At 35.8% G+C, this 26,890-nt stretch overlaps 1 protein-coding gene across 6 annotated transcripts in view; it reads right to left on the bottom strand.

Moving 5' to 3' along the window:
• TENT2 (terminal nucleotidyltransferase 2) overlaps nucleotides 1-26,890 on the bottom strand; it is a 73,783-nt gene that overhangs the window by 31,686 nt on the left and 15,207 nt on the right. For 3 of the 6 annotated variants that reach the window (XM_017959696.3, XM_003899864.5, XM_009208679.4), the window contains 6 exons: nucleotides 14,361-14,475; nucleotides 14,127-14,218; nucleotides 12,403-12,481; nucleotides 10,104-10,173; nucleotides 6,291-6,367; nucleotides 5,794-5,922 (listed from right to left, as the gene is read on the bottom strand). In XM_017959696.3, coding sequence (XP_017815185.1) covers nucleotides 5,794-5,922; nucleotides 6,291-6,367; nucleotides 10,104-10,173; nucleotides 12,403-12,481; nucleotides 14,127-14,218; nucleotides 14,361-14,475 — 562 coding nt within the window. The remainder of the gene's footprint in view (nucleotides 1-5,793; nucleotides 5,923-6,290; nucleotides 6,368-10,103; nucleotides 10,174-12,402; nucleotides 12,482-14,126; nucleotides 14,219-14,360; nucleotides 14,476-26,890) is intronic. The other 3 variants (XM_017959698.3, XM_021939499.2, XM_003899863.5) reach the window with 2 other exon arrangements.

Raw genomic sequence — 26,890 nt, 5'->3', positions numbered from 1 at the left:
TACATGATTAACAGGCAATGCCTTGAATACAGCTAATGTACAAAATTTTACTTTACCCAAAGTTTGCATAACAGCTTGCTGGTAGGGACCCCACAAATTTATACCCATAAACTTTCCATATAGATGTACCAACAATTTAAATTTTAAATAGCAGATCTTCGATCACACTAAGAATCATTAATTTTGAAAATACAAGGACAACTTTACTTATTCATTAATTTTTTTTGAGACAGGGTCTCGCTCTGTCACCCAGGCTGGAGTGCAGTGGCACGATTTCGACTCACAGCAGCCTCTACCCTCCCGAATTCAAGCGATTCTCATGCCTCAGCCACCCCACTAGCTGGGATTACAAGTGTGCACCACCACATCCAGCTAATTTTTTAGTAGAGATACAGTTTCGCCACATTGGCCAGGCTCTGCAAAGACAATTTTTAAATGTCTACCAGAAAGCTCTCTGCCTAGGAATATGGCAAACATTGCATGAATATTCTTTAATGTTACTATTTCTAGCCAACAGATGATCTTACCTTTTTCATTACTTTTTTGTTTTTGAGACAGAGTTTCGCTCCTGTTGCCCAGGATGGAGTATATTGGTGCGATCTAGGCTCACTGCAACCTCCGCCTCCCAGATTCAAGTGATTCTACTGCCTCGGCCTCCCAAGTAGCTGGGATTAGAGCCGTGCACCACCACGCCCAGCTAATTTTGTATTTTCAGTAGAGACAGGGTTTCACCATGTTGGTCAGGCTGGTCTCAAATTCCTGACCTCAACTGATCCACCTGCCTCCACCTCCCAAAGTGTTGGGATTACAGGCGTGAGTCACCATGCCTGGCCTCCTTTTTCATTAACTCTTAAGTTATAATTAAAATCTCTTCTCATTCCCCCTCATGCTTTGATCAGTCATCTTTCAAGTATCTGTAGTCAATTACTGACAATTGGAATTTATTCTAGGAAATGTGTTAATCTTTTTAACCTTTCTACATACACAGGATCTATTTCCTTTCTCTGTTTATGGCAGAAAAGATATTGCAGGATTTAAGAAGTTCAACAAAACGTGAAGGTCATTTAATCCAACTGTTTGTGTTACAGGTGAGATCAAGGCCAGTGAGGTACAATAACTTGACCAAAGTCATAAAAACTAGTTTTTTGTGGCAGAGCCGGAACTCCTCAATACACCTTGCAGACTCTTGTTTGCCCTTTTCCCTCACAGTAATGTGATACTGCCAAGAAAAGCAACTATCTATTTTAATCACTCTCATTTCTTCTAGGGAGGAGTAGCTTAAATTTGCCAGTGTAGAATTACACATTAGCTCTGGGTAGCTGATGTCCTTCAAGAAAGACCTAGGAATGGCCGAATGCAGTGCTATTAATTACAAACCACTTCAGTAAATGGGACCACTCTGTCAAAAATAAAATGTTGGGCAAAGTCTAAACTAAATTTTAGTATGATTTTAATAGGCTGGCAAAATAGCAATGTTTAATTTTTTTGTTTTGTTAAGAAAGAGTCACTCTGCTGACCAGACTGAAATGCAGTGGCATAATCACAGCTCACTGCAACCTCAAACTCCTGGGCTCAAACAATCCTCCCACCTTAGCCTCCTGAGTAGCTAGGACTAACGATATGTGCCACCATGCCCAACTAATTTTTTTTATTTTTTATTTCTGTAGATGGGGGAGTCTCACTATGTTGCTCAGGCTGGTCTCAAACTCCTGGTCTCAAGCAATCCTCCCGCCTCAGCCTCCCAAAGCACTTGGGATTACAGGCATGAGCCACTGAGCCTGGTCCCAGTTTAAAATTTTTAATTTGCTTTCAATACCACATTGGGGCATGTGTGATTAACGTACATTTATCTAAAGAAGTCAATCACATTTAAAATTTCTAAGGTAACCAGTAAGAATTAAGGAGTACGGCACATATTATGGATGATCATGTATGCTAAATGCTTTAGTCAAATCTCATTTTTAAATCACAACTAAAATATAAAGTGAATGGTGGTGAGTGCTACATATCTTTTATATTTTATATATATAAGAAATCCTATTCCATTTTTAATGAAAGTAAACTGTAATCCACAAGAGAACAGAGTTCACTGAAAAAAAATGTTTAGAGTTCACCTGAACATATATTATAAAGTAATATATATATATAGACATGTATTTTGTAAAACTGGACAAAAATGATTAATGACACATAAAGTAGTATCTAAAATAGCCAATGTCGTATGTTTTGAATTCTTTTAGAGGGGCAAAGGAATCATCAAACCAGCACATATTCAAGACTGGTCAGCAATAAAAATACATGTATTAAGATTAGCCTGAAATATTTTAACATTAAAGAAGATTATCAAACCTCTCTGATGACTGAGTCATAAAAATGTTGGCTCATTTAAACTATTTTGTCTCTCTTGGTAAGTCAAAAAAAACATCTGAGACCAGCATCCAAAGGAAAATATACTCTCATATATTATAAAACATCTGCAAGTACGGTGAAGTACAGAGAACTTCACTAAACTGTCCATAAATAACCTCTGATATAATTTTGGCACCTACCTTTTCAGTATTTGCACATATACAAATATATACACAGTTATTATTTTTAAATAAAATTGGTATTATGATATATGAGACAATATATCATGAAGATTTTCTTGTATCATTAAATATATTAAAAACATGATCGTTAGTTGCTATGCAGATCTCATATTAGGGTATATCATAATTAATTTAACCATTCCCCTATTCCAGAAAATTTAAGAATACTTCTAATCTTTTATTATTTACATAACACCATAAAAAAATAGCCTTACAGGTACATCCATATATGCACCACTCATTATTACATTAGGATAAATTTCTAGAAATGAAATAACTGAGTCAAAGGACATTATATAAATATACAACACTGCTTTCTAAAGGGGTTGTACCAAATCAACACTCTAAGCATGACTGTGTATTCCATTTTGTCATTTTTAAAAACTGCCAATTTAAGAATATTAACCCCTACATCTGTAATACATGTTCAAGTGTAATTTTGTAAGTAATAGGACAGAGTATAATATTATATTCTGTCAAGAATGTAGAATGCCAAATTCACCCTAGGAGCATACCATAAAACTTTGATTACCAAGAAGGGACAAGGTTGACACACTATGAAATTAAGAACAATAACATAAACACTTCGGTCAAATAATGGCACCCTATCTCCAGACAAAGATGGGATGAAGATGTGTCTAAAGGTAGAATCAAGATTTTGAGAACTAGCTAGCTCTAAGACTACTCCAATTAAAAAATAAATATGAAAAAATGTTCCCCAAATTCTTCACCATAGAGGAAAGGTTTCTAAGCTGTGATAAACTAAAAAAATTAAAACGTGTGTGTATGTGCCAAAAGTGAGAGGCGTGTAACAATTACACTGTTTTGTGATGGTCTGTCCATTATTCTGAGATTATATCATTGCTTTTTTGGTATTTTATGCACCATCTTTTATGAAGTAATGGTAGTAATTGGTAGCAGTTTTTTGGTTCTGATACTTAACACAGCAAAATAAAAACTCCAGTTTGGTTCTTTTTTTTTTTGGACATTACTCTTCCTTGAAATCTAAAAGTCTGAGAATCATGTAATGAACAGGTAAAAGAAAATGTAAGAACATTATTTAAGAAGACCGTGATTTTGTAGAGGAAAAAAGAACACACACCATTTACAGTTACTTATTTGTCGCCAACTTTTGGAATTAAAAGACCTGAACTTGACATTTACGCATTTAGGTTTGGCTAAACATTTTGAAACCTTTGCAAAGAAAACAAAAACCAGAAAAAAATAAAACAAATGTTAACAATAACAATCTTCGAGTGTGAAAATACATGGGCAATGTATTTTTTTTTTTGGTCCACTTTAGTATATTCTCAGGATTTTCTATGATATATGCACAACTTATTCAAAATGAATTTTAAAATGTAAAATAACTATTTTAATATCACTATGTTTTAAGTATTATTTTAAACATAATAATTCTGAAACAAAATAGAGAATTCCTGACAACCAATCTTCCCTCTGAACTGCTCTTTTTTAAGGCATTGGTAGGACAATCTTCATTTTTGTCCCAACCAGTTCTATCTATCCTCCTATTAGTAAAAGTGGCTCATCACACAGAAATTCTCAACTTAGGTATCATCCTCCAATCCCTATCCAAACAAGCCCAGTCTACCAGGAACTGGGCTAACAAAATTGTAATCCCCAACTCTAACCATTTCTGATCCATATAACAAGGAAAGGGTGTCTTCTCCTTTTCCCAGTTCCCAGTATCCTCAATACAGAAACACAGCTGTAAAGGCATCAAATCATCTCAACTTTCCAAGACTAAGCTGCTGTTGACAAAATTGCTAATATTATCTGTTATCTCTCTCAGAATCTAAATACAAAAAGCATCAAACAATACAACAAAAGGATATTTTTCAACAGGCTTTTTTAAATGACTACACTGTAATAATTCATTTGTTACTGAGCATATCACATGTTGACAGTGCTCTATCAGCAGCTCAACTCACAACGGTGGTAAAAATGTCACATTTTATTAGTAATCTGTGAGTTGCTTAATAATTCACATTTTGGTAGGTAACAGCTACAAAAATGTTACATTTTACAAGTCGAAAATGTAAGCTTCATGAAGAAGATAATTGTTTTTGTATTGTGTTCACTGCTGTATTCTCAGATCCTAGAATACCTAACATTTACTTGGTAGGTATTCTATACATTTTCATGGAATGAAGAAATAAGTATTATATATGCTAAAATATGTTTTCTCCTATTATTGTAATCTTTGGAAACCGAGACTCTAAACTGTGGAAATATCATCAACCCAGAACAGATCAAGCCCCAGACATCCTGGCAAATGGTCTTCTACTACATTCACACCAAGTCTTTCACTTGGTCCTCATGTCACCACTTATTCGTATGTTCAGTTGGTTAGTCATTAAACATCTCAGTCTCCGGGTCTAATAACTACAAAACAGTAGATGTATCCATCTTTTAACAACTCTTGGTGTCCAACTAAGTAGAAAATATAAAGTGGCTTAATGTTTATTTCTTAGATTGTTATATACATAAGATATTTTTGAGAAATATGAAAGTAAGGATTTCAATTAGATCTAGTCAGTCTGTCCCATACTTCTAGGAAATTTTCAATACCATAAAAATTCTCACACTTATCTAATGAATGGTCCAAATTACAGGTGTTCGCTTATTACTGTTTGTCACTATGCATGCGACAAAAGTATGGCTTTTACCAGAATGGCCTTATAAACAATGACTAACCAGACAAAATTAAAATTTGGGAGCCAATCTGATACAACAGTCCTATAAAGATAAAATCTAGTTGAGGAAGGCAACTCAGATTAAAAGCTTCTTTAACCAACAGGAAAATCATTTAATCCCTGTCTCAAAGTAAAAATTAAAAATATGATGAACAGTGCTTGAACTAACTTTTATAGACCTTTTGAACATTTGTCTGCCTCAAGATAATGGGTCCACAATACAGTGGTGAAAGTTCTTTGAAAACAAAAGTGACTATAAAAAAACTTTCAAAAAGTAAAAAAACAGTGAAACTTCTTAATATTTTCCAAGGAATAACACTTTTAAAACATTTGTCCAAAACAACAAAACAGGAAATGTGTTTTGTGGACCCTAGAAAGAACTTTTAAAACAATACTATTTGAAAATAGGGTCAACAGAGAAAACACCATAATAAAGCTAACTGTCTTTTACTTTTAAAAATTGGGTAAAACCCCATTATACTTACTTTGTAAATAGTGCAAAACCATCAATACAAGACTATAGCTGCTTAAAGTACCACGACTGGCATCATTTATCTGATGGTGACTTGCCCACTTCTTAATCACCAGCACTAACGGACGAACTCGATTTTCAACTGAAAGTAAAATTAAAACTTAACATGGTAAGAGACATTATAGTTTCTTTGAAAGTTTACATTATTTCCCAGATCCATGCCAAAATAAAGAGCACTGTCTCTGTGTACATTAAACACTGTGTCTGTTCACCACAAATGTGTCTTATGTCTAAAACTCACCTTAGTTACCTTTTAAAAATTACCAATTATTAAAATGCCACTTGATTCACCTATAACTGATAGTATATGATTTTAGTGTAGCAACATATACAAATAAAATAAGATATACTTAAACACAACTAAAGGGATGTCACTATTTATGACAAACATCTTTAAAAATGAATAAAGAAAAAAGAGGCTAATTTTTTATAAACAAACCACAAACTTACGGTATGCATAAGTTCTGAGAAGGAATGTGTTTCTTATTCCAACAACATTGTTTACATTCAGGTCAAACTCCACACAACTATTTAAGAAAAAAAAAACAATAAACGTTAGCTGAAGAACAAAAACACTTCCTTCCTAATAACTAAATTAATGCTCATCCATCCCATGATGCAAAATAGCATGGGCCCAAAGGCCATAGACCTGTGTTTTTAACATGACACACTAAAGAAATAAGAATGAACAAATACTCAGTATGTTATTTTGATGTGATTTGGTGAGTACTGAAAATATAAAATAAGACTAGTGGAAAAATCAGTAACATACTGCTAAGGCTCCAATTACCCCAAAGAAAAAAAATTTTTTTTTTCTTTAAAAAGATGGACTCTCGCTCTGTGGCCCAGGCTGGAGTGCAGTAGCATAATCATAGCTTACTCCAGCCTCAAGCTCCTGGGCTCAAGCAGTCCCCCCACCTCAGCCTCCCAAATCACCAGTATTATAGGTAAGAGCCACCATGTCCAGCTGAAAATGTTTAAATCTCACAATCGTTTCCAGATAAACAAAACTATGTGACCAAAAACATTTCTGAGCAAGCTATCCCATTAAGTTATACATTCTCAAATGATCTGGAATTATAGCATCATATACTTTAAAACAACAGGAATAAAAAGCCAAATAAAATGCAGGGAAAAAAAATTTAAAAGCTCTGTCTACACATTATATTTCCTCTAAAATGGCTAGTAAATTACAGTATCATGTCAAATTTGGCTACTGATACCTGGAAAAAGCTATCTATAATACTCAAAACACATAATGATTATTTATTTGGAAGCAAATATATGCAGTTCATAATTTAAAAAACAGGGCAATGGCCAGGTGCGGTGGCTCAAGCCTGTAATCCCAGCACTTTGGGAGGCTGAGGCGGGCGGACCACAAGGTCAGTAAATCGAGACCATCCTGGCTAACACGGTGAAACCCCGTCTCTACTAAAAATACAAAAAATTAGCCAGGCGTGGTAGTGCGTGCCTGTAGTCCCAGCTACTTGGAGGCTGAGGCAGCAGAATGGCGTGAATCCGGGAGGTGGAGCTTGCAGTGAGCCGAGATTGCACCACTGCACTCCAGCCTGGGCAACAAAGCGAGACTCCGTCTCAAAAAAAAACAAAAAAAAGAAAATAGGGCAATAATGACGCAATCTACAAAAAACGGCTAAACTCATACAAAAACGAAGGATTACTTTCTGTAAGTCAGTTCTACTTATACCCATGTGAGATCCCAACTTATAAATACTAAATTTTTCTGTGAAAAGACTGTCTAAAATAAAAATGAAATCTTTCTATATTAATTACAGATTTTAAGTATAAAATTTGAAATCTACCATTTCAGTCTTTCTTATTTGGGGGAACAAAAGAAATCTTACAATCTTTCCATTACCCAGGCATATTAATAAAAATGAATAGTAGTATTAACACTTCAGATATTATACATTATTTGGCTTTGGGAAACTTACAGTAACAATAGAGTTATTCTTTGTGTTTGTGTAAGTCTAACACTGAAGCCAATTTGTACTGCATCCATATAGTAACTCAATAGAAAAGAAAAACACATAGACGGCAACTAGTCTGCAGTTAAAAATTTTTCCAAAATTGAATTCAGGGCTTTAAAAATATCCATAGTCCCTGCTTCAATACTACTTCTAGAAATACTAAAAAAGTGATCCTCAATATGGAAAGAATTTATGCACAAAATGCTTATTTATGTTATCTAAAAACTAGAAACACACCAAATGTTCAAACACAGGGGAATGGTTAAGTTAATGACTACTTATTCACTCAATGAAAAAATATAAAGCCATTAAAAATGAGCTGTAGAACAATACTTAATGATATAACCAAATATTCATGAGATATGGTTCTGTTGGGAAGTAGGATTTGGCCAGGTACAGCAGCACACTCCTGTAATTCCAGAACTTTGGGAGGCTAAGGTAGGAGGATTGCTTGAGGCCAGGGGTTCAAAACTAGCCTGGGCAACATGGCAAGACCCTGTCTCTACCAAAAATACAAAAATTAACCTAGTGTGTTGGTGTGTGCCTGTAGTCCTACCTACTCAGGAGGCTGAAATGGGAGGATCACTTGAGTCCAGGCATTTGAGGTTACAGTGAGCTATGATCATGCCACTGTACTCCAGCCTGGGCAACACAGTAAAACTCTGTCTCTTAAAAAAAAAAAAATGCTTAAGAACAAAAAAAGTTTGTATGATAATCTTAAAACAGAAAAAGAATAAAACTATTTTTGTAACTATAACTACAACCATATATTATTAAAAACTTATAATTAGATAATAACTTTATGTTTTATCTCCCTATATATTTCATATCTGCTTTAGGAAAATCTGACACAATTTACTTGGCAGAAATTTAATAAGTATTTATAGATCTGACTGATGTTTAGATATATAAAGGAATGGCTTGAGCCAGGCATTAAAGTTTGTTTAAAATATATATATTCAGTCAATTTTCATCACTCATAGTAGCCACATTCTATAAAGTTGCTGCAAACACTGAATTAATAAATACTATATATCATTGCTCCTAGGGTAAGCACAGGGTTAGGTTTCTGCCAGCCTGGTCACATTTTCATAAACTCATCAATATGTAACCAAGTTTTATGTTGTGCTTCTGTTTGAAGACATTGTATTTAATACATATGGTTGATTCATTAACAGTGGACTCATGGCCAAGAGTACTGTAACTCATGCCTGAGCAAAGCCTACCTAACACATATTTTCTCCATAGGGCACCATCACAGCCTTCCTGCACTTGGGGACACTAGAAAGTAACTCCACACTATGCTTGGGGGCCATTCTAAAAAGCAAAAAAAGCACAAAAATGTGAAAAATATGGCATTAATTAGACTATGAGGAGGTTATCTGTTTACAGTACGAAGCTGAACAAGAAGACAGTGTGTCACCTAATTCTATCTCAGCTGGAAACATGGTATTGGGTGATTTGAAATTTTCACCACTCTGTGTATGCCCATGAAATGACTGCTAAAGTGTATGAATATTCATGTGGGGAGTTACAAATAACTTTTAGCAAGTAGGCAAATTGGTGCAAACACAATCTATGAAAGATAAGGATCAATAATGTGTGTGGGGGGGCATAATTTCAGTATTAATTTTGTAAAACTGGACAAATTTTATGAAATCTGTCACAATTCTATTTTTAGAAAACAGTAACAAATCAGTTTAATGAAATAATCAACATCTATTTACATTTTGCATTCAGATATTATATAAAAGATCCCAATTCTAATGTCCATAAGAAATTCAGAACCCAAGCTGGTAGAACATATAAATTTTGAAATGGAACAAGTATATTTTGCTGTTGTTCGTTCATTATCTATTCTCTAGGTATTATATGTATCTTTCATTAAAATGAAACATAACTTGTTTAATCGTAATTGTATTTACAACAAATCCCTTGATATTAGTATGTCGAATTTCATTAATTATGTTCTTCAGAACGCATTACTTCCAAAAGGCAAGAGATCATTTAAAAATCTAAAATACAAATATGTGCATACTCTTTAAATTGGATAGTCTCACATATTCAAAATGTCAAGCAGAATAGCTAAGTATAGTTAAGCATAAAATATCGCTCAATTTTAAAAAACCATTTCAAACACCAAGTCAAATGATTTCTGAAAACTGATGAAAATAAACTGTAGTGCTACAACATACAATTCTTAATTATCTTTATCAGATGAGTATCTAAAAATGATCTAAAGGAACTGAAAAAAGAAAGCTCATTAATTACTTACCTGACTTTATCCCTGAACTTCACAATTGGCACTTTTGCTCGAATCAGCTGAGGTCTCTCTATGTAGCCCGCTGAAAGACAAAAGATAATGTGAATATCGGCAAATGTTTCTAGAATTCAGAGTGTTCCAATGCACATTTTAAAAAAAATAGTATTTACTAAGCTAAAATAATTTAAGAAAACGTCTGTGAAAAAGAATACAAGCAAGGACATTATCAAATTCTTCTAAGGTTGGAGGCTCCAGTAATACCATTTAGGGGGCTTTATATTAAGGTTATTTTCAGGAATGTGGTCTAATATAGTATCTACAGAGAAGTTCATCAGATCACTGTAAGAGTGAAAATATGTCTAAGCTAGCAGCAGAGGGAATAGCTAATTTTGGTACAGCATAGAGTAAGGTATCATGGTAACTACAGAAATCATATTTACAGAGTCTTATGTGTGGAAATGCTTTGCAACATGATACATGGGGCTTGGATGCATTCAGTAAGTGTGATCTCTATGAGTGAAAAATACATATATTTATTATACACATGATCTCTACAAGTGAAAAATTCAGAACAGCTTAGTGAACACCAATTATTGTGCTATTATACACAGGAGTATCAGCTGATAGGAAATTCAAATATATACACATATGTATTACATATATACACATATCATATACAACATATAATAAAAGTATATACATATTTTTATTCCATCAAACTAAAAAATTATTGAGTTGAAAGTAATATATGCTTATCATAGAAAATTAGGAAAATACAGAAGTGTCTAAAAATGCAATTCTGAAAATCTTTCCCAAATGAGCAATTTTCTAATTTTTTAACTACAGAAAAAGTAGTACCAGGATTTTTTTAAACCCGAAAATTTTCTGTTATAATGTTTTACCATCAAAATTACAGAATCTATATATCAGCTGGGCTTGGTGGTTCACGCCTGTAATCCTAGCACTTTGGGAGGTCAAAGTGTATGTATCACTTGAGGCCAGGAGTTTGAGACAGGCCTGGCCAACATGGCAAAACCCCGGCTCTACTAAAAATACAAACATTAGCCAGTTGAGGTGGCACACACCTGTAATGCCAGTTAATAGGGAGGCTGAGGCATGAGAATCGCTTAAACCAGGGAGGGGGAGGTTGCAGTGACCTGCGATCGTGCTACTGCACTCCAGCCTGGTGAGAGAGCGAGACTCTGTCTCAAAAAAAAAAAAAAAAAAAGACTATATCAAGCTTTCAAAATAGAATTTATGTGCAGGAATTCAGAAAAATAAAATTAGGAGTTAAAAGTTTTGAGTAATAAGTACAGGTTCTGAGACCAATGAACTATAGTCTAAGCAAGTTACTAAATCCATTGATCACCAGTTTCCTTAACTATTAAAAATAACCAAAAGAAAAAGAAAAAAAAAAATTCATGTGAATTACATGATCTTTAAGGTACCTTCCGTTTTTAATATTTTGATTCAAATAGCTATTAAAAATCCACTTAGGTATGAATTATTCTTTATTTTACAGAATAATTCAGAATGCAGAAGCCTAGGTCCAAAGAAATAAATCACTTCATTTATTTCTCTTCTACAGTAGATGTAAGTTATTCAAAGACAGTGACTTGTTACTTGACTTGTACATTCCAGCTCAAAGTCTGGCATATAATGAATGTCTGTTCAACAAATGAACAAGTGTCTTTCCAATATCACACAGGATAACTTCAACTTTCTATAAAATTCTATATAAAAAGAAATTAATTGAGATGGCTTAACATGTGGATTAAAATCTGTTTAGAGTCAGTGTATTCAAAAAGTAAATTCGTAAAATAAAATGGCTTAAGTCAACAATTTGCTTTCTGTTGAAGTCATACATTTAGGTCTCATGTTCAGTGATCTTATTTTTAAAACAAGTAAAGATGCATATCATTGCAAGCCAGATGAAATTCTCATCTGGACTTCATGTGTACCAACACTTTTAGCTGTTCACAGATACTCTGTTACTACAACTATTTATATTCATGCTTTAATTTCCCTAACAATCTATAAACTTTTGAGAAAAAGAACTAAAACTTACATATCTTTGAATCCCCCTCACTGCAGCAGGTGGTATATTTTGCAGTAAGAGCCATAAAGATATGCTGAATAAATGATCACTCTCCTTTTTAATCAAAAGTTAAAAGAAATTCATTTGGAAAAAAGGATCCATATTATACCTATCCTGACCAGAATAAACAATTCTTACCAGAAGATAATGTAAGAGGCATTTTAAATAAAGTTATGTCAGGTGACATACAAACTTGAGGCATGTCAGACTTACAAAGTCTAGTACAGAAGTGTTTATGGACTAAGGTGAGTATATGCCGTGCTTCAGTCTTCTGATTTACCTGAAAAAAACACTGAAAAGTTAAAAATAAAGTGTTTTTTCATTATCTTTCTCAGCTTAATGTTTCATTTTCCTAACGTATCTCAACAAAAACAAAACATACAAGATATACTTTCCTTTGGAGTTATTTTTCAATATACCCAAGGAAACTTATTTTTCTAAATTATAGAAAAAATCAACCTTTAATGCTATCTTTCACATCTACATTTCTAAATCAATTTCTGATTTTAAGCTTAAAAGCACAGTTTTCAAAGAAATTCTGAAACAGCCATTTATGTCATTTTTCCCTTCAGTATAACACTGTACAAAAAGCAACCTCCAACAAAAATAAACAGAATTTTAGCCTTATCTAGATCTTAAGCTGCTCAAGGATAGTTTCATATCCATGGTGCCTCAGTTTGTGTAAAAGCTATGACAACATGATTTAGACATGTGAATAAGACTAGAGGATGAGTGGGATGTGCTTGAGTATAATCTAGCAGCACAAAAAAGTTTTAATTACAACCCTTGTACTCTCCACTGTTAATAATGTGAGGTTTTTTTAAACTTTCTCTTTATATGATTTCAAAGCCTAGAAAAATATTCTTCCTGGAATAAATCTCTTTCTGATTTGCAGTAACTAGAAGTCATTTTTGCTAGTGGAATAATATGAATAGTAAAATTATACATTAACATTCAATAATTTTTTGTATTTTTAAAGATGTAAAACATAATAAGGCATATTAAAATTACACTGAGCTTAATTTAATCACTGGTAGTTCAGAAGAAACCTCAGCATCTTAAAGAGGCTGCCTCAAGTCAGCTTAACGAACACCAATTACTGCAGTATTAAACACAGGAGTATCAGTTAACTGGAAATTCAGGTAAACATACTACAGGTTGAACATCCCTAATCCAAAACCTTGAAATCCGAAATCTGAAACTTTTTGAGTGCTGACATGATACTCAAAGGAAATGTTCATTGGAGCATTTCAGATCTGGATCAGGGATGTTCAAATGTTAAGTATAGTGCAAGTATTCCAAAAAAAAAAAAAAAAATCTCAAATCCAAAAAACTCTGGTCCCAAGCATTTTAGATAAGGAATACTCAACCTGTACTAAATAACACAGTATCGTTGCTACAGAAAAAGAAAGAAAAAAAAAAAAACAAAGGCAAAATGTCAGAGAAAAATATTTTAAATTTAATAAACATGATAGTCTTATTTTAAATTTCAGTGAAATCTATTTTCCCTTAACAAGCATTTTCAAGGAGAAAAAAAGTAAAGATTAAAAATAGAATCACTGAGAATTCAAATGGAAAGGAAATATATCAAGAAAATAATATTGCCACATGCTCTTCTTTGCTGCATCCTGATAACATAACCAAACTAATGACATTTCAAAACAGAGGCAGAGTTCTTGAAAAAAAAAACAACACATAGTGAAGCCATCTCACTTTAAAAACTTAGAATTAAATTAATGCTATACTTCCTATTACTTAGCTTATTGTGCACATGCCTTAAAAATAAAAAATTTCCTAGGTTTCCTGCAATTATGGTAAACAAAATACAAAGACGTAATCACAACAAAGCAAATTTTTTTTCCTCAATGACTTTTATGTAAAATTTCTTAACCCATTAACACAAGAAACACACTTGGAATAAATGTTTCCTTACTTACTGGTTCTTCCTTAACAACTAGGCATAAATCACCATCACTGCTCCGGGTACCAAATCCATTTAAAGAGGACCCAACCAAAAAAAGTCTGCTTTCTAAAGAAACAAAAGAAAGTAGTAAGAGTACTTAAAATCTAAACAAGGTGCACTGGTTCTGTGCCTATTAAAAAAAAAAAAAAGATAAAATTTAAAATAGGAAACCATATACCTAAAGGGCATGCAAAATAGGGAAACATACGTGGAAATAACAGCTGAATTTCTCTCTGCAGCTGGGTTCGACAGAGTTCTTTCTTCTTTAAATCACTTATATGCTGCTGACAAGTTTCAAATAACTCCAGTATCTGCTGACTCAACTTGAATCCACCACAAAAAAAAAGTAAAAGTTTTGTTCAGCAATGTAAAAGTAATTGCCATTTGGAGAAGTATAAATCAATTATATTAACACTATTTTAAAAGGGAATATATATTATCTTCTTAATAGTTTCCAAAACAAAGCTACTATTACTCAAGTACAGGAGGAGAATGGTCTGAAAAACTATATATAAATTTTACAAAGTAAAATTTACAACTCACAGAAAAGTACAGACACAGATACTTCATAATAAAAATAATCCATGGGTCAGCAAACTGTTTAACACTTGCTCACTGTATTTGTATGGCCCCTGAGCAAAGAATTTTTTTACATTTTTAAAGGATTATGAAAACAAACAAATAAGAATATGCAACAGAAACAATATGTGAGTGCCAAAGCCTAAAGTATTTACTATTTGGCTCTTTAAAGAAGTTTGCCCAATCCCTAGAATTCACACCCACAAATACCAAATATAAGAGATGTCACCAGTCCCTGGTCTTCTGGGCTCATGCAAACCACCCCCTGTCCCATTCTTGTAATAATGCCCTGAACCCTAACTTCATGTTGCCATGTACTTACCACCTTTTTTTTTTTTTTTTTTTTTGAGACGGAATCTTATTCGTCGCCCAGCCTGGAATGCAGTGGTGCGATCTCCGCTAACCGCAACCTCAGCTTCCTGGGTTCAACCGATTCTCCTACCTCAGCCTCCCAAGTAGCTGCGAATACAGGCATCTGCCACCACACTCGGCTAATTTTTCAATTTTTGTAGGGACAGGGTTTTGCCATGTTGGCCAGGCTGCTCTCGAACTCCTGACCTTAAGTGATCCGCCTGCCTCAGCCTCCCAAAGTGCTGGTATTACAGGTGTGAGCCATCACAACTGACCCTACCACCCTTTTATCTACTGATCTGGTTCACACTTTTCCCTCTAGCCCAATTCTTGCCATCAACATAGGTGATTTCCCTATTTGAAATGGGCTATATATCACGACATACTCTGTTTCTGGACTTTTATTTCCTCCAGTATTCTTCATCAGTATACACTCCTATAATGTGGTCTTTACAATAAACTGGAACTGCTCTAGCTCTGAAATTTTAAATTCCAATATACTATCTTGGCTTCAATCTCCTATCCAATTCACACTTTCTCACTCTCCTCATACCTGCTCTACAACCACAAGAGATCTAGATTCCTTTGAATCCTCCCTTTTCCGCCAAGCCGTCAGTACCTAAATGGTGTTATTTCTTTTCCTATGCAGTCTACACCACACAGTGCATCCCTTGAACCACTCTCTTATCATGCCTTAACAACATTATCTACCTTGTCATGTTCTAATACTTGTCCTACAAAACCCTAATCTTAGATCAATTAAAAAAAAAAAAAAAAACACCTTCTCTGCTCTTACATCTAAGTTGCTAAGAGACAAAACTGAAAAAAAAAATTAAAATTATAAAATTGGAGTATTTCAAATTTAGTCTTAGGTTGGCCCTTAGCATCACTTAGCAATTTCTTCCAAGTCTTTGGTTAGATATCGCTTCTGTTTTTCATTATGCCATTCCAAAACGTTTACTATCTTCTTCAAGCCCTCTAAACTTATCTCCCTTTCTCTAGCAGATACAGTTAAAGTTTACTACGAAAATTGAGAATACCAAATGCGATATTCCTCAGCCTCTTAACCACAGACCTAAAAACAAACATATCTGGGGGGTGAGGGGGGAAAGGTGCCCTTTTCCCCATTCAAAGCTAATCTCTCTACCAATAATTTTGTATTCAAGCCTTCTGGTCACCTTAAGGGCACAAACACCTCTACCAGTTTTTCAGTCCTGCTCTTGTATTTTCAATCTGTCCCTCTCTAGGTCTGCCTTATAGTCCATAATGAGGCAAAAATATCACCCATCATGAAAAATGTTGTCTTTCACATATTTAGGATCCTCATTTTAAGAAGGCAGAGGCATTCTAGGCAATTTGGCAATGAAAGAAGCATAACTTTCTTTAAAATCTCTGAATACCCACCCCACAAAAGACAGAGCAACTAGGAGAATAAATCAAAGAGATCAAACCAAACCAAAATGTGGCCAAAAAATAAAACACAATTGACTGACCAAGTATTCATCATGAACACTCAGGAGTGCGACAAATACCAACAGCAGCAAGATTCACACGGTATCAGACACGGTAAAAGAAAAGGGAATGGGATTTGAAACAGTCTTAAAAACAGAACATGCAGAAATCAAATTCCTTATAGGTAATACCTTCTCCCCCTCACTCACCAAACTAAGCAGCCCACATCAATGTACCACAACCAAAATAGGCAAGCAGCTTCATAGGCTACAATTCATAGGTAAATGCAAGGGGACCACAGAAAGATCAGAGACCTCCAAACAAAATGAGGTTCCCTTCCAAGAAAAAGCAACAGCAGAAACTACCAGGAAGAGAAACTTAAACTGGACAGTACAGAGCCATCAGGAGAAAAGGAAAGGTGTAAAATGATTCTGACTCTCAGTGGACATATGAATATGAAAACATTTTTGGTTATCATAACAGGACCAGGCAGGGCAGAGGGAAAGTCCCTGGCACTTAGTAGGTAGAGGCCAGGATGTCACTGAACATCCTACAATACAGAGGACAACTCTACCACAGCAAAGATTATCTGGCCCAAAATGCCAATAGTACAGAGGGTAAAAAATTCCGCTCTAGATAAAAGTAGGAAAGGAAAAAAGCAAAGGCACTCAGGAAGTATATTTCTGAATACTACACAAGAACAGAAGAGGGCTGGGCATGGTGGCTCACGCCTGTAATCCCAGCACTTTGGGAGGCCGAGGCAGGTGGATCACAAGGACAAGAAATCGAGACCATCCTGGCCAACACGGTGAAACAGCATCTCTACTAAAAATACAAAAAAATTAGCCAGGAGTGGTGGCACATGCCTGTAGTCCCAGCTACCCGGGAGGCTGAGGCAAGAGAATCACTTGAACCCAGAAGGCAGAGCTTGCAGTGAGCTGAGATCACACCACTGCACTCTAGCCTGGGTGACAAGAGTAAGACTCCGTCACAAAAAAAAAAAAAAAAAAAAAAACAACACAGAAGAGGAGAAGTCCTAGAGCCACAAAGCTAGCCTGCTCAACCCTCTCCACATAAAAGTAGCACACTGCTGGGCATGGTGGCTGAGCACGCCAATAATCCTAGCACTTTGGGAGGCCAAGGCAGGCGCATCGCTTAAGCTCAGGAATCCGAGACAAGTCTTGGCAACATGGCAAAACCTCATTTCTACAACAAATTTAAAAATTAGCTGGGCATGGTGGTGCGTGCCTGTAGTCTCAGCTACAGGGAGGCTGAAGCAGGAGGATTGCTTGAGCCTGGGAGGTCGAGGTTACAGTGAGCCATGATCACACCACTGTAATCCAGCCTGGACAACAGAGGAAGACCTTGTCTCAAAAACACTGAAATAAAATAAAATGAAAGTAGTACAGAAAAAGCCATCTCAAAGACAAATAACAGAAAGAACTGGAATCTCGAAAGAGGTAAGAATGGGAGAGGAGAGAAGAAAAAATTGAAGAAATAACGCCTGAAAGTATTCTAATCAACTTCCATAGAAAGTATTTGTAAGAAAAATGAGAATACATTGAGCAACTTTTTGTTTTTTGATACATGGTCTCACCGTGTTGCCCAGACTAGAGAGCAATGGCGCAATCAGAGCTCACTGCTGTCTTGACCTCCTGTCAAGCAATCCTCCCATCTCAGCCCCGCAAGTAGCTGGGACTAAAGGTGTGCAGTACCACATCTGGTTAATTTTTTTTTCTTGAGAGACAGGTTCTCAGTATTTTGCCCAGGCTGTAGAGTAACATTTCTACAGACAATAAAGCACACCAGAAGAATGTGTAAACAAAACTAATATGTTTAACATAATATAAAAAACCAAGGCCTTTTCTCGTTTTAATTTTCTAAACAGATAATTCACTACTTAAAGCATATACACTATCAACAAACAATTAAAAATTTACTTTTTAAAAACTTCACAATAGCAGCAAAAAGCATGAAATATTTAGAAATCTATGTACCAAGAGATGTGCAGAATTTGTATACTGAAAACTAGAAAATATTGAGAGAACCTAAAGACCTAAATAAAGGGAGAGATAAACCACATTCACAGATCAAAAGACTATTGTTAAGGATGTCAATTCTCCCAGAATTGATCTGTAGATTCAATGTAATCAAACTCCAAAGCCCATTTGATATAATTTGTTTCACAACAAATGAAAAAGAAATCGAAAGCCCAGAAGGCTTCTTTCTAGAAACTGACAAAAGAATTTTAAATTTGACTTAGAAAGGCAAAAGTCCAAGAATAGCTGAGAAAAAAATTGGAGAATTTAACCCAATTGACTTCTCTACTTAATATAATGCTACAGTAATCAAGACAGTATGGCCCTGATGGAAGGATAAACAAAAAAGATCAACTGAATATCAGAATACTGAAATATTTACCAATAAAATAACTCAAATCCGATTCAAACTAATGAGGGAGGGAGGTAAAGGTAAAATAAGATTAGTCATATGTTGTTAATTGTTATGGTCATATGTTGGCAGTTGTTAAAGTGGACAACATGAGGTCTTGATACGTTTTTCTCTCTACTTTAGTATATGGTTTGATATTTTCCATAATAAAAAGCTAAAAAGAAGTGTCCAAGTTTGTAACAAATGTGAAAAAGATCTCCAGTAAAAGCGGCTAACATAAAATTTTAAATGATACTTGAAGGATTTTTTAAATATGCAACAGAGGACTTACGTAGCCCACATGCCTAAATATTTACTGTCTGGCCCTTCTGCCAACCCATAATCTAGAGAATCAGGCAGATTGGATCAACATAATCCTGGAATTCACAGTAGGTACTCAGTCTTCGTTGAATAGCAAAATCAACAAACAAACTTCTTGGCTGGTCAAGGTAGCTCATGCCTGTAATCCTAGCACTTTGGGAGGCCGAGGTGGACGGATTGCCTGAGCTCAGGAGTTCAACACCAGCCTGGGCAACGACGGTGAAACCCTGTCTCTACCAAAATACAAAAAATTAGCCAGGCAGAGTGGCATGCACCTGTAGTCCCAGCTACTCAGCAGGCTGAGGCAGGAGAATCGCTCGAACCCAGGAAATGGGAGGTTGCAGTGAGCTGAAATTGCACCACTGCACTCCAGCCTGGGCAACAGAACAAGACTCTGTCTCCAAAAAAAAATTTAAAAATTTAAAAAAAAAAAATTTTCTTTACAATGCCCAAGTGGAATGTTATTATATTCATAAAGTGCTTTCATCTGAATGACCCTGTTAATGTAGAAAGAGTCACATGTGAAAAAATTTACAGTGACTTGGAAAATACAAAATTCCATATTCTTGTTCCTCTCTATTTTTTACATGCATGGAAACACTTTTTCTTTCCCAAGGTCTACTATAATGGAGATTTAATGAGTTTTTATGTGAAAGAATTTTCCTCATTATCTACCCATTAACTTGGGGATTCACATTATCAAATCATACTACTTTACTCTAGAACAAATACTGAGAGTTCAGATGAGACAAAAAAAGAAATGCACATATATGTTTGAACAAGATTTCTGGTGCTTTAATTTAGAGAAATATTCCAGAAGATGGCTCACTGTTCTTATAATTCTTAAAAAAAAACAGAGAGGAGGAATGTATAATATGAAAATCCTTGGCTAAATATCATATACAATTTAGATCACATATGTAATAACAAGCTGACCACGCATAATGGCACTCCAAAAATATTCTTTAATTCTGGGGTAAATTTTTCCTAATTTTTAGTTTAAAAAAACTATTCCAAGCCAGGTACAGTGCAAATGCTGGTAGTATCAGCTACTCAGGAAGCTGAGGCAGGAAGATGGCTTGAGCCCAGGAGTTCAAGAGTACCCTGGGCAACTTAGTAAGACTCCATCTCAAAAAAAAAAAAAAAAAAAAAAATCCCTCCAGTAATATATATATAAAATGGATTATTCTTAAACTTGTCTAAATCACAACAATACTATCTGCTTAGGCTACCTACCAAGATCTATCACTATAAAATTAATTAGTCTATTTCTCACTACACAAAAAATTTACTTATACATAGTCTAAAATATTAAAATAAATATTTCTGGTCAGGCGCGGTGGCTCATGCCTGTAATCCCAGCACTCTGGGAGGCCAAGATGGGCATATCATTTGAGGTCAGGAGTTCGAGACCAGCCTGACCAAGATGGTGAAACCCCATCTCTACTAAAAATACAAAAAAAAAAATAGCCAGTCATGGTGGCAGGTGCCTGTAGTCCAAGCTACTTGGGAGGCTGAGGCAGGAGAATTGCTTGAACCTGGGAGGCAGAGGTTGCAGTGAGCCAAGATCACGCCACTGCACTTTAGCCTGGGCAACACAGCAAGACTCCATCTCAAAAAATAAAATAAAATAAAATAAAGAAATATTTCTTCCAAATACAAATGTTCATTTTTCCTAAAAAAAAATTGTAACTTGTCCTCAAAGTCAAGGTCAAATTAAGTACCAATAAAATTACCATTGTCTGAAGTCAACACAAGCCATAAGGATAAGGGCAGTACTGGCTGGGATTCAGAAAAGTTTTTATATGTACCAATATATAAAGCTCTCACATGGTATTTAACACTGTATAACTTTCACATGGTATTCTCAGCAGTTCACTACCTGTCCTTGATAGCTGGGCCCTGGAGTAAAAGAAAGTGGGAAAAAAAAAAAAAAAAAACTTTTTAGCCTGGCGAGGTGGCTCATGCCTGTAATCCCAGCACTTTGGGAGGCTAAGGTGGGTGGATCACCTAAGGTTGGGAGTTCGAGACCAGCCTGACCAACATGGAGAAACCCCGTCTCTACTAAAAATACAAAATTAGCTGGGCATGGTGGTGCATGCCCATAATCCCACAATTGCTTGAACCCAGGAGATGGAGGCTGCGGTGAGCCGAGATCACGCCATTCCACTCCAGCCTGGGCAACAAGAGCGAAACTACGTCTCAAAAAAAAACAAAAAAAACAAAAAAAAACTTTTTAGCTGGAAACACCAAGACCTAATCATATACTACAATGTAAATTTTTTTTTTGCCTAAGTGCTATCTACAAACAACAAACACAAATCAGCAATGAGCTTTCGAAATGGGAGAAACAAAATTAAATTATAGTCCAGAAAGCAGGTCATTACAGCATATAAACATTGCAATAACTGGCAATTCCTCAGGCTCTCTCACTGCCTTAGTCTTTGTTACATGTCGCTATAGAAAGAGCTGGTATTAATTTTCTGAGTAAAATAAAGCCAGATGTGTAATAAAAGTTTAAATTCATTCTTCACAGTCAATTCCCTTTCCCATCAAATTAACCAATTCTGAAATAAAATAGAACCAGAAAAATGTCATGCCTAAAACAACCCACTTTTTGTTTGTGTGTTAAATTACTATGGTTTTGGGTACGGACAAAGTTGGGAGTATTCTTAATTTATAAACTGGCGGGTTGAGAAGGCAATTTGGATTACTGATTGTTTTCCCCCTGAAGTTTGATTACTTTAGGCGCTTACTATTACCTGAACTTGGCCAAAGAACTGACCAAAAAAGGATAGAAAAAAACAAGTTTTTATTTGATCTCTTCTGTCTGAGTTCTCTCTTAGGTGTTCTGGGTAAATTGACATCTCAGTGGTTTTTGAATTTTTCTGACAAAAACATAAATTAAAAAGACAGACCCTTTAGAGATCTGTAAGATAACTATCCCCAAAGTGTTCTTCCAAGGATGCCAAGAAGCTCCATAAAATTTGCCCCTTACCAAATTTAACATTACACAGGAAATGTAACAATTCTTTAATAATCATCTTTTTATTTCACAATCAATACCAAGAAAAACCTCAGCCTAACCTCATTTCAACTCAAAATTCAAAATCAAATAAGTCAATTCACATAATACCTTCTACTAACCAGAAATTTCAAAGAACAGTTCTAATACTGTAGATGGAATTCAGGGGCTTAGATAACTAATTACAGTCTCTTTTTTGTGCAAAAAACCATATATTCTTCTAAAACCTAGAGTAAAAACAAAAGTTAAAATTCAGGAATAACTCTGATTTCTACTTTGAAGAGTTGTTAACATAGTAACTTGAAAAAGACAAAAAAAAAACACTGATGAAAAAATTTAAACTCAGAGGGTATTCATTTTCAAAATTCAATTCTTTAGGTTTATCCTCAAAGTAGTTAAGAAAACTTCTAACAAAATCTTTCCCTGGAGCTGGCAGATTCAGCTGACTGACTTACTATTATTATTAATGAATTCACTATTACCACTCTTAAGTGAGCCCTCTATACTACCCAGAAAATAATGTTTCAAACCTTCTGCATTCTGTTTCTCTGGTGAGTTTGATTCCCCACATTCAGTAAATGGTATTTCAAACATTCTCCACTATTCTCAAACCTCTGATATCCTACTTTATCTTCTCCAGTCTCAACAGATGATCTTGCATAGTAATTCAGAGAGAAAACGGGAAGATGCCATTCAACCCTGGAAACTCCACTAACTTCTCCCTACCGTATCTACAAATTTCCCTCTATCTATACCTATCCTCTCCTCCTATCAGCCAGTTCAAAAAAGTTTTTCTCTTACCTAAGGCCAATCACTCCACCTATATACAGGATCCATTACCCTTCCACCTTGTAGGAAACCTTATTCATGATTGTTCTTTTCTTTCCAGAGTAGTCAACCTCTTTCCTGTCTATGAATCTTCCCCACAAACATTTTTATGTGGGCAGAGTTTCTCCCACCTTACAAAAAAAAAGCCTTGTCCCAACTTCCCACCTTTTGCTCCCCCCTTTCACTGCCAAATTTCCCAAAACAGTTGTGTATAATCTTGGTTTGCATTTGTTTTCCCATTCTTTCCTCAATCTATTTCAACCAGTCTTGGACATAGACTCACTTCCTGAGGCTTCAATTACTATCTGTATGCTGATGATGGCCAAATACACATTTCTAGCTAATGAATATCCTTTGAATTCCAAATCTATATGCAGTATATTCAATTATCAATGCTAAATATCCACTCTGACGCTTCAAAAGCATCTTAAAGGCAACATGTCCACGGACTCATAAGTCAATCCTTATTAAGCACATATATAAATGTTTCTCCTCTTCCATTCTATTCTGTCTCAGTGAATGATGCCACCATGCATCCAACTGTAGAAGCCAGAAACTTGAGTGTAATCCTCAATACTTCTCCTCAATCGAACCCAGTGGTTTTCAACTAGGACAATTTTGCCCCACAGAAGACGACTGGCAATGTCCACAGACATTTTGGGTTGTCACAACTAGGGATTGGTGGCAGGAATGCTACTAGACGTAGGAGGGTACACAGGACAGCCCCTCCACACCAAAGAAAGCTGGCCTAAAATGTTGATATTGCAGAGGCTTAGACACTGTAATCTAATATATCATCAAATGTTACAGATTCCACCTCTAAAATACAGCTTAAATCCATCAATTTCTCTTCATAACTACTAGCACTTCCTAATTCAAGGTACTACTGCCTCTCACTTGAAATACTATAGTACAACTTCTCTACATCCATGCTTGCTCAACTTCAATCTGCTCTCCACAGTGCAGTGAAAATAACCTTTTTAACTTATCTGTCCACCGCATTTAAAAAAAAAAAAAAAAAAAAAAAAAAAAAACTCTGAATAGGTTCCTGCTGTTCTTAAGCTAAAGACCAAAATGGCCTAGGAGTCCTTGCAAAATATGCCCCTCTTCCCACCTCCCCTACCACACCTTCAACCACTTTCCCTCTAATTCATGAAACACTAGCCATCTTGACCTCCTTTCAGTCATTTGTACACTCCATTCTCTTTTTTGCATTAAGAACCTCAAACATGCTATTTCCTCTCTCTAAAGCAGTCTCCCCATCCCCACTACTTTCTGAGATGGAGTCTCACTCTGTCTCCCAGGCTAGAGTGCAGTGGTGTGGTCTTGGCTCACTGCAACCTCTACCTCCCAGGTTCAAGCAATTCTCTGCCTCAGCCTCCCGAGTAGCTGGGATCACAGGCACCTGCCACGAGGCTAATTTTGTATGTTTAGAAGAGATGGAGTTTCGCCATGTTGGTCTTGAACTCCTGACCTCAGGCGATCCACCCACCTCAGCCTCCCAAAGTGTTGCAATTACAGGCACGAGCAACCGTACCCAGCTCTCCACCATTCTTTAACTAGTTAACTCATTCATCTTTCAGATCTCAACTCAAATAATGTCTCCTCTAAGAGGTTTTCCCTGAGACCCCAAATGCATTCTCTCAGCACTCAGTAATTTCCTGCACAGCATTTATATAATTGTGATCTGCATTTTTTTAAAATTTTTTTAAGACAGAGTCCTGCTCTGTCACTCAGGCTGGAGTACAGTGACACAATCTTGGCTCACTGCAACCTCTGCCTCCCTAGTTCAAGCAATTCTCCCGCCTCAGCCTCCCGAGTTGCTGGGACTACTGGCGCACGTCACCACGCCCAGCTAATTTTTTTGTATTTTTAGTAGAGACAGGGTTTCACCATATTGGTCAGGCTAGTCTCGAACTCCCAACCTCAGGTAATCCACCCATCTCGGCCTCCCAAAGTGCTGGGATTACAGGCGTGAGCCACTGTGCCCGGCCTATGTATGATTATTTTTTAATGGCTCCCCCTCCTCTCACTATGCTGTACCTAAATGTAGAGACCATGTATGTTTAGAAAAACAGTGTATCTCCCATGCCTAGAGCTCACAAATATTTGAATGCTAAATAAATTAAAAATCTTATCTACTCTAGGAGTTTCAACTGTCACTTTTGTTTCAGATCTCTTCAGGATCCCTATCTCCAGCCCAACCTTACTTCTGAACTCCAAACATATACTGTCAATACAGTTATATTTTTCTACAATACCAATTAGCTTATATGTGATTGGTAAACAGGGGAATGGTATCAATACAACATATAAGTTGGGTTTGTACATGATTTGTACATGGAGCTGTAACCGTAGAATTATAACTGTCATGAGAAAGAAAAAAACCCCTCAGTATGTAGTCCTTACAGATCTAACGGAACTAAAAAGCATTTGCATCCAAGATTCCTGCTCAAGAAAACATACTCCTAGCCTCGGACAGCTCTGTGCTGGTGTATTTCCTTTTGTCTCTACCTTAACAGCAGCCTCACTGACTCAGAGCTCCATTTTTAACTGCCTGTCTCAATGCCCAGCACAAGCCAGCATCTCAACTCTATTTTGTATATTTCTAATATCCCCTGCAGCAGCATCTAGCCGTGCCAAACTGCCTGCCTGGTCTGTCCAAGTTATTTCCCAAGATATCAATTATTATTCTTGATAGTGTTCTGGTTACAAAACTGTTTAGGTTTTGAGTAGCCTGTTCCAACCCTATTTCCCATAAGACCTATATCATTAGTGTGCAATCTGCAGGACATGAAGTTTCTCAGGAGCACAAATGTTTTATAGTAGATTCTCTCATAGTACAAATAACTCGAGTATTTCCTCAATCAGCCTATATACCCCAAATCTAGGTTCCTTATCTCTACTAGTAACCCAGAATCAAATCATTGGAGTCATTCATGTCTCTTTCACCCTCTCTCTTCCACACTCAATTATTCCACACATTCTATCAATTTTCCTTATATATTATCTCCCACATCTTTTTCACTACCATCTACCATAACTGAAAGCTTCAGCGCCTCTCATTAGGATGAATTTAACAGTCTTCAAGGGGGTCAACCAACTTCAGGGTGAATGTAACAGTCTTCAAGGTGATCACCATCTTCCAAGCCCACTTCATTCTAAACCAAATTCACTATACAGCAACGACTTTCTAAAAATACAAATCTGACTGTGCTATTTTTCTACTTTAAAACCTTCGATAGCATTTTACTTGCATTCAAGGCTTCAAACCACTGCCCCACTTTATCTCACACTGAATCCTCCATTCACTTTACACTCTACAGAAGTAAACAGCAGTAAACCATACAAACTGTCAAACACAATGCCAGTAATGACAGATACTCAATAAATATTAATTATCACTGTCACAGATCACCTGGTATTAGAGTTAGAATGTCATCTGCCTACCCTTGATTTTAAGTATCTTAAACTCCTTCTCTTCATATTTTTAGAGACAGAGATCAAACCTTGGTTTTACCACTTACTAGCTATGACCTTGAGCAAGTTATTTAGCTTTCTGAGCCTCAATAACATTAGGATAACATCCATGTCATGGGGTTGCTGAAAAGACTAAATGAGATAGCATATGTAGAATGCCTAAAAGAGACATCAATGTTAGCTTTCTTAAAAAGTGTTCACTTAAAAAATAAGCACAAAACTAACTGCTTGCCTTCTTTCTCCCACAACTTGACAGGTAGAGAGTAGCACTC

The sequence above is a fragment of the Papio anubis genome, chromosome 5, assembly GCF_008728515.1.
Source record: "Papio anubis isolate 15944 chromosome 5, Panubis1.0, whole genome shotgun sequence".
Taxonomy (NCBI): domain Eukaryota; kingdom Metazoa; phylum Chordata; class Mammalia; order Primates; family Cercopithecidae; genus Papio; species Papio anubis.
Note: the sequence above shows the minus strand (reverse complement) of the source record. Positions and strands in the feature narration are given on the sequence as shown.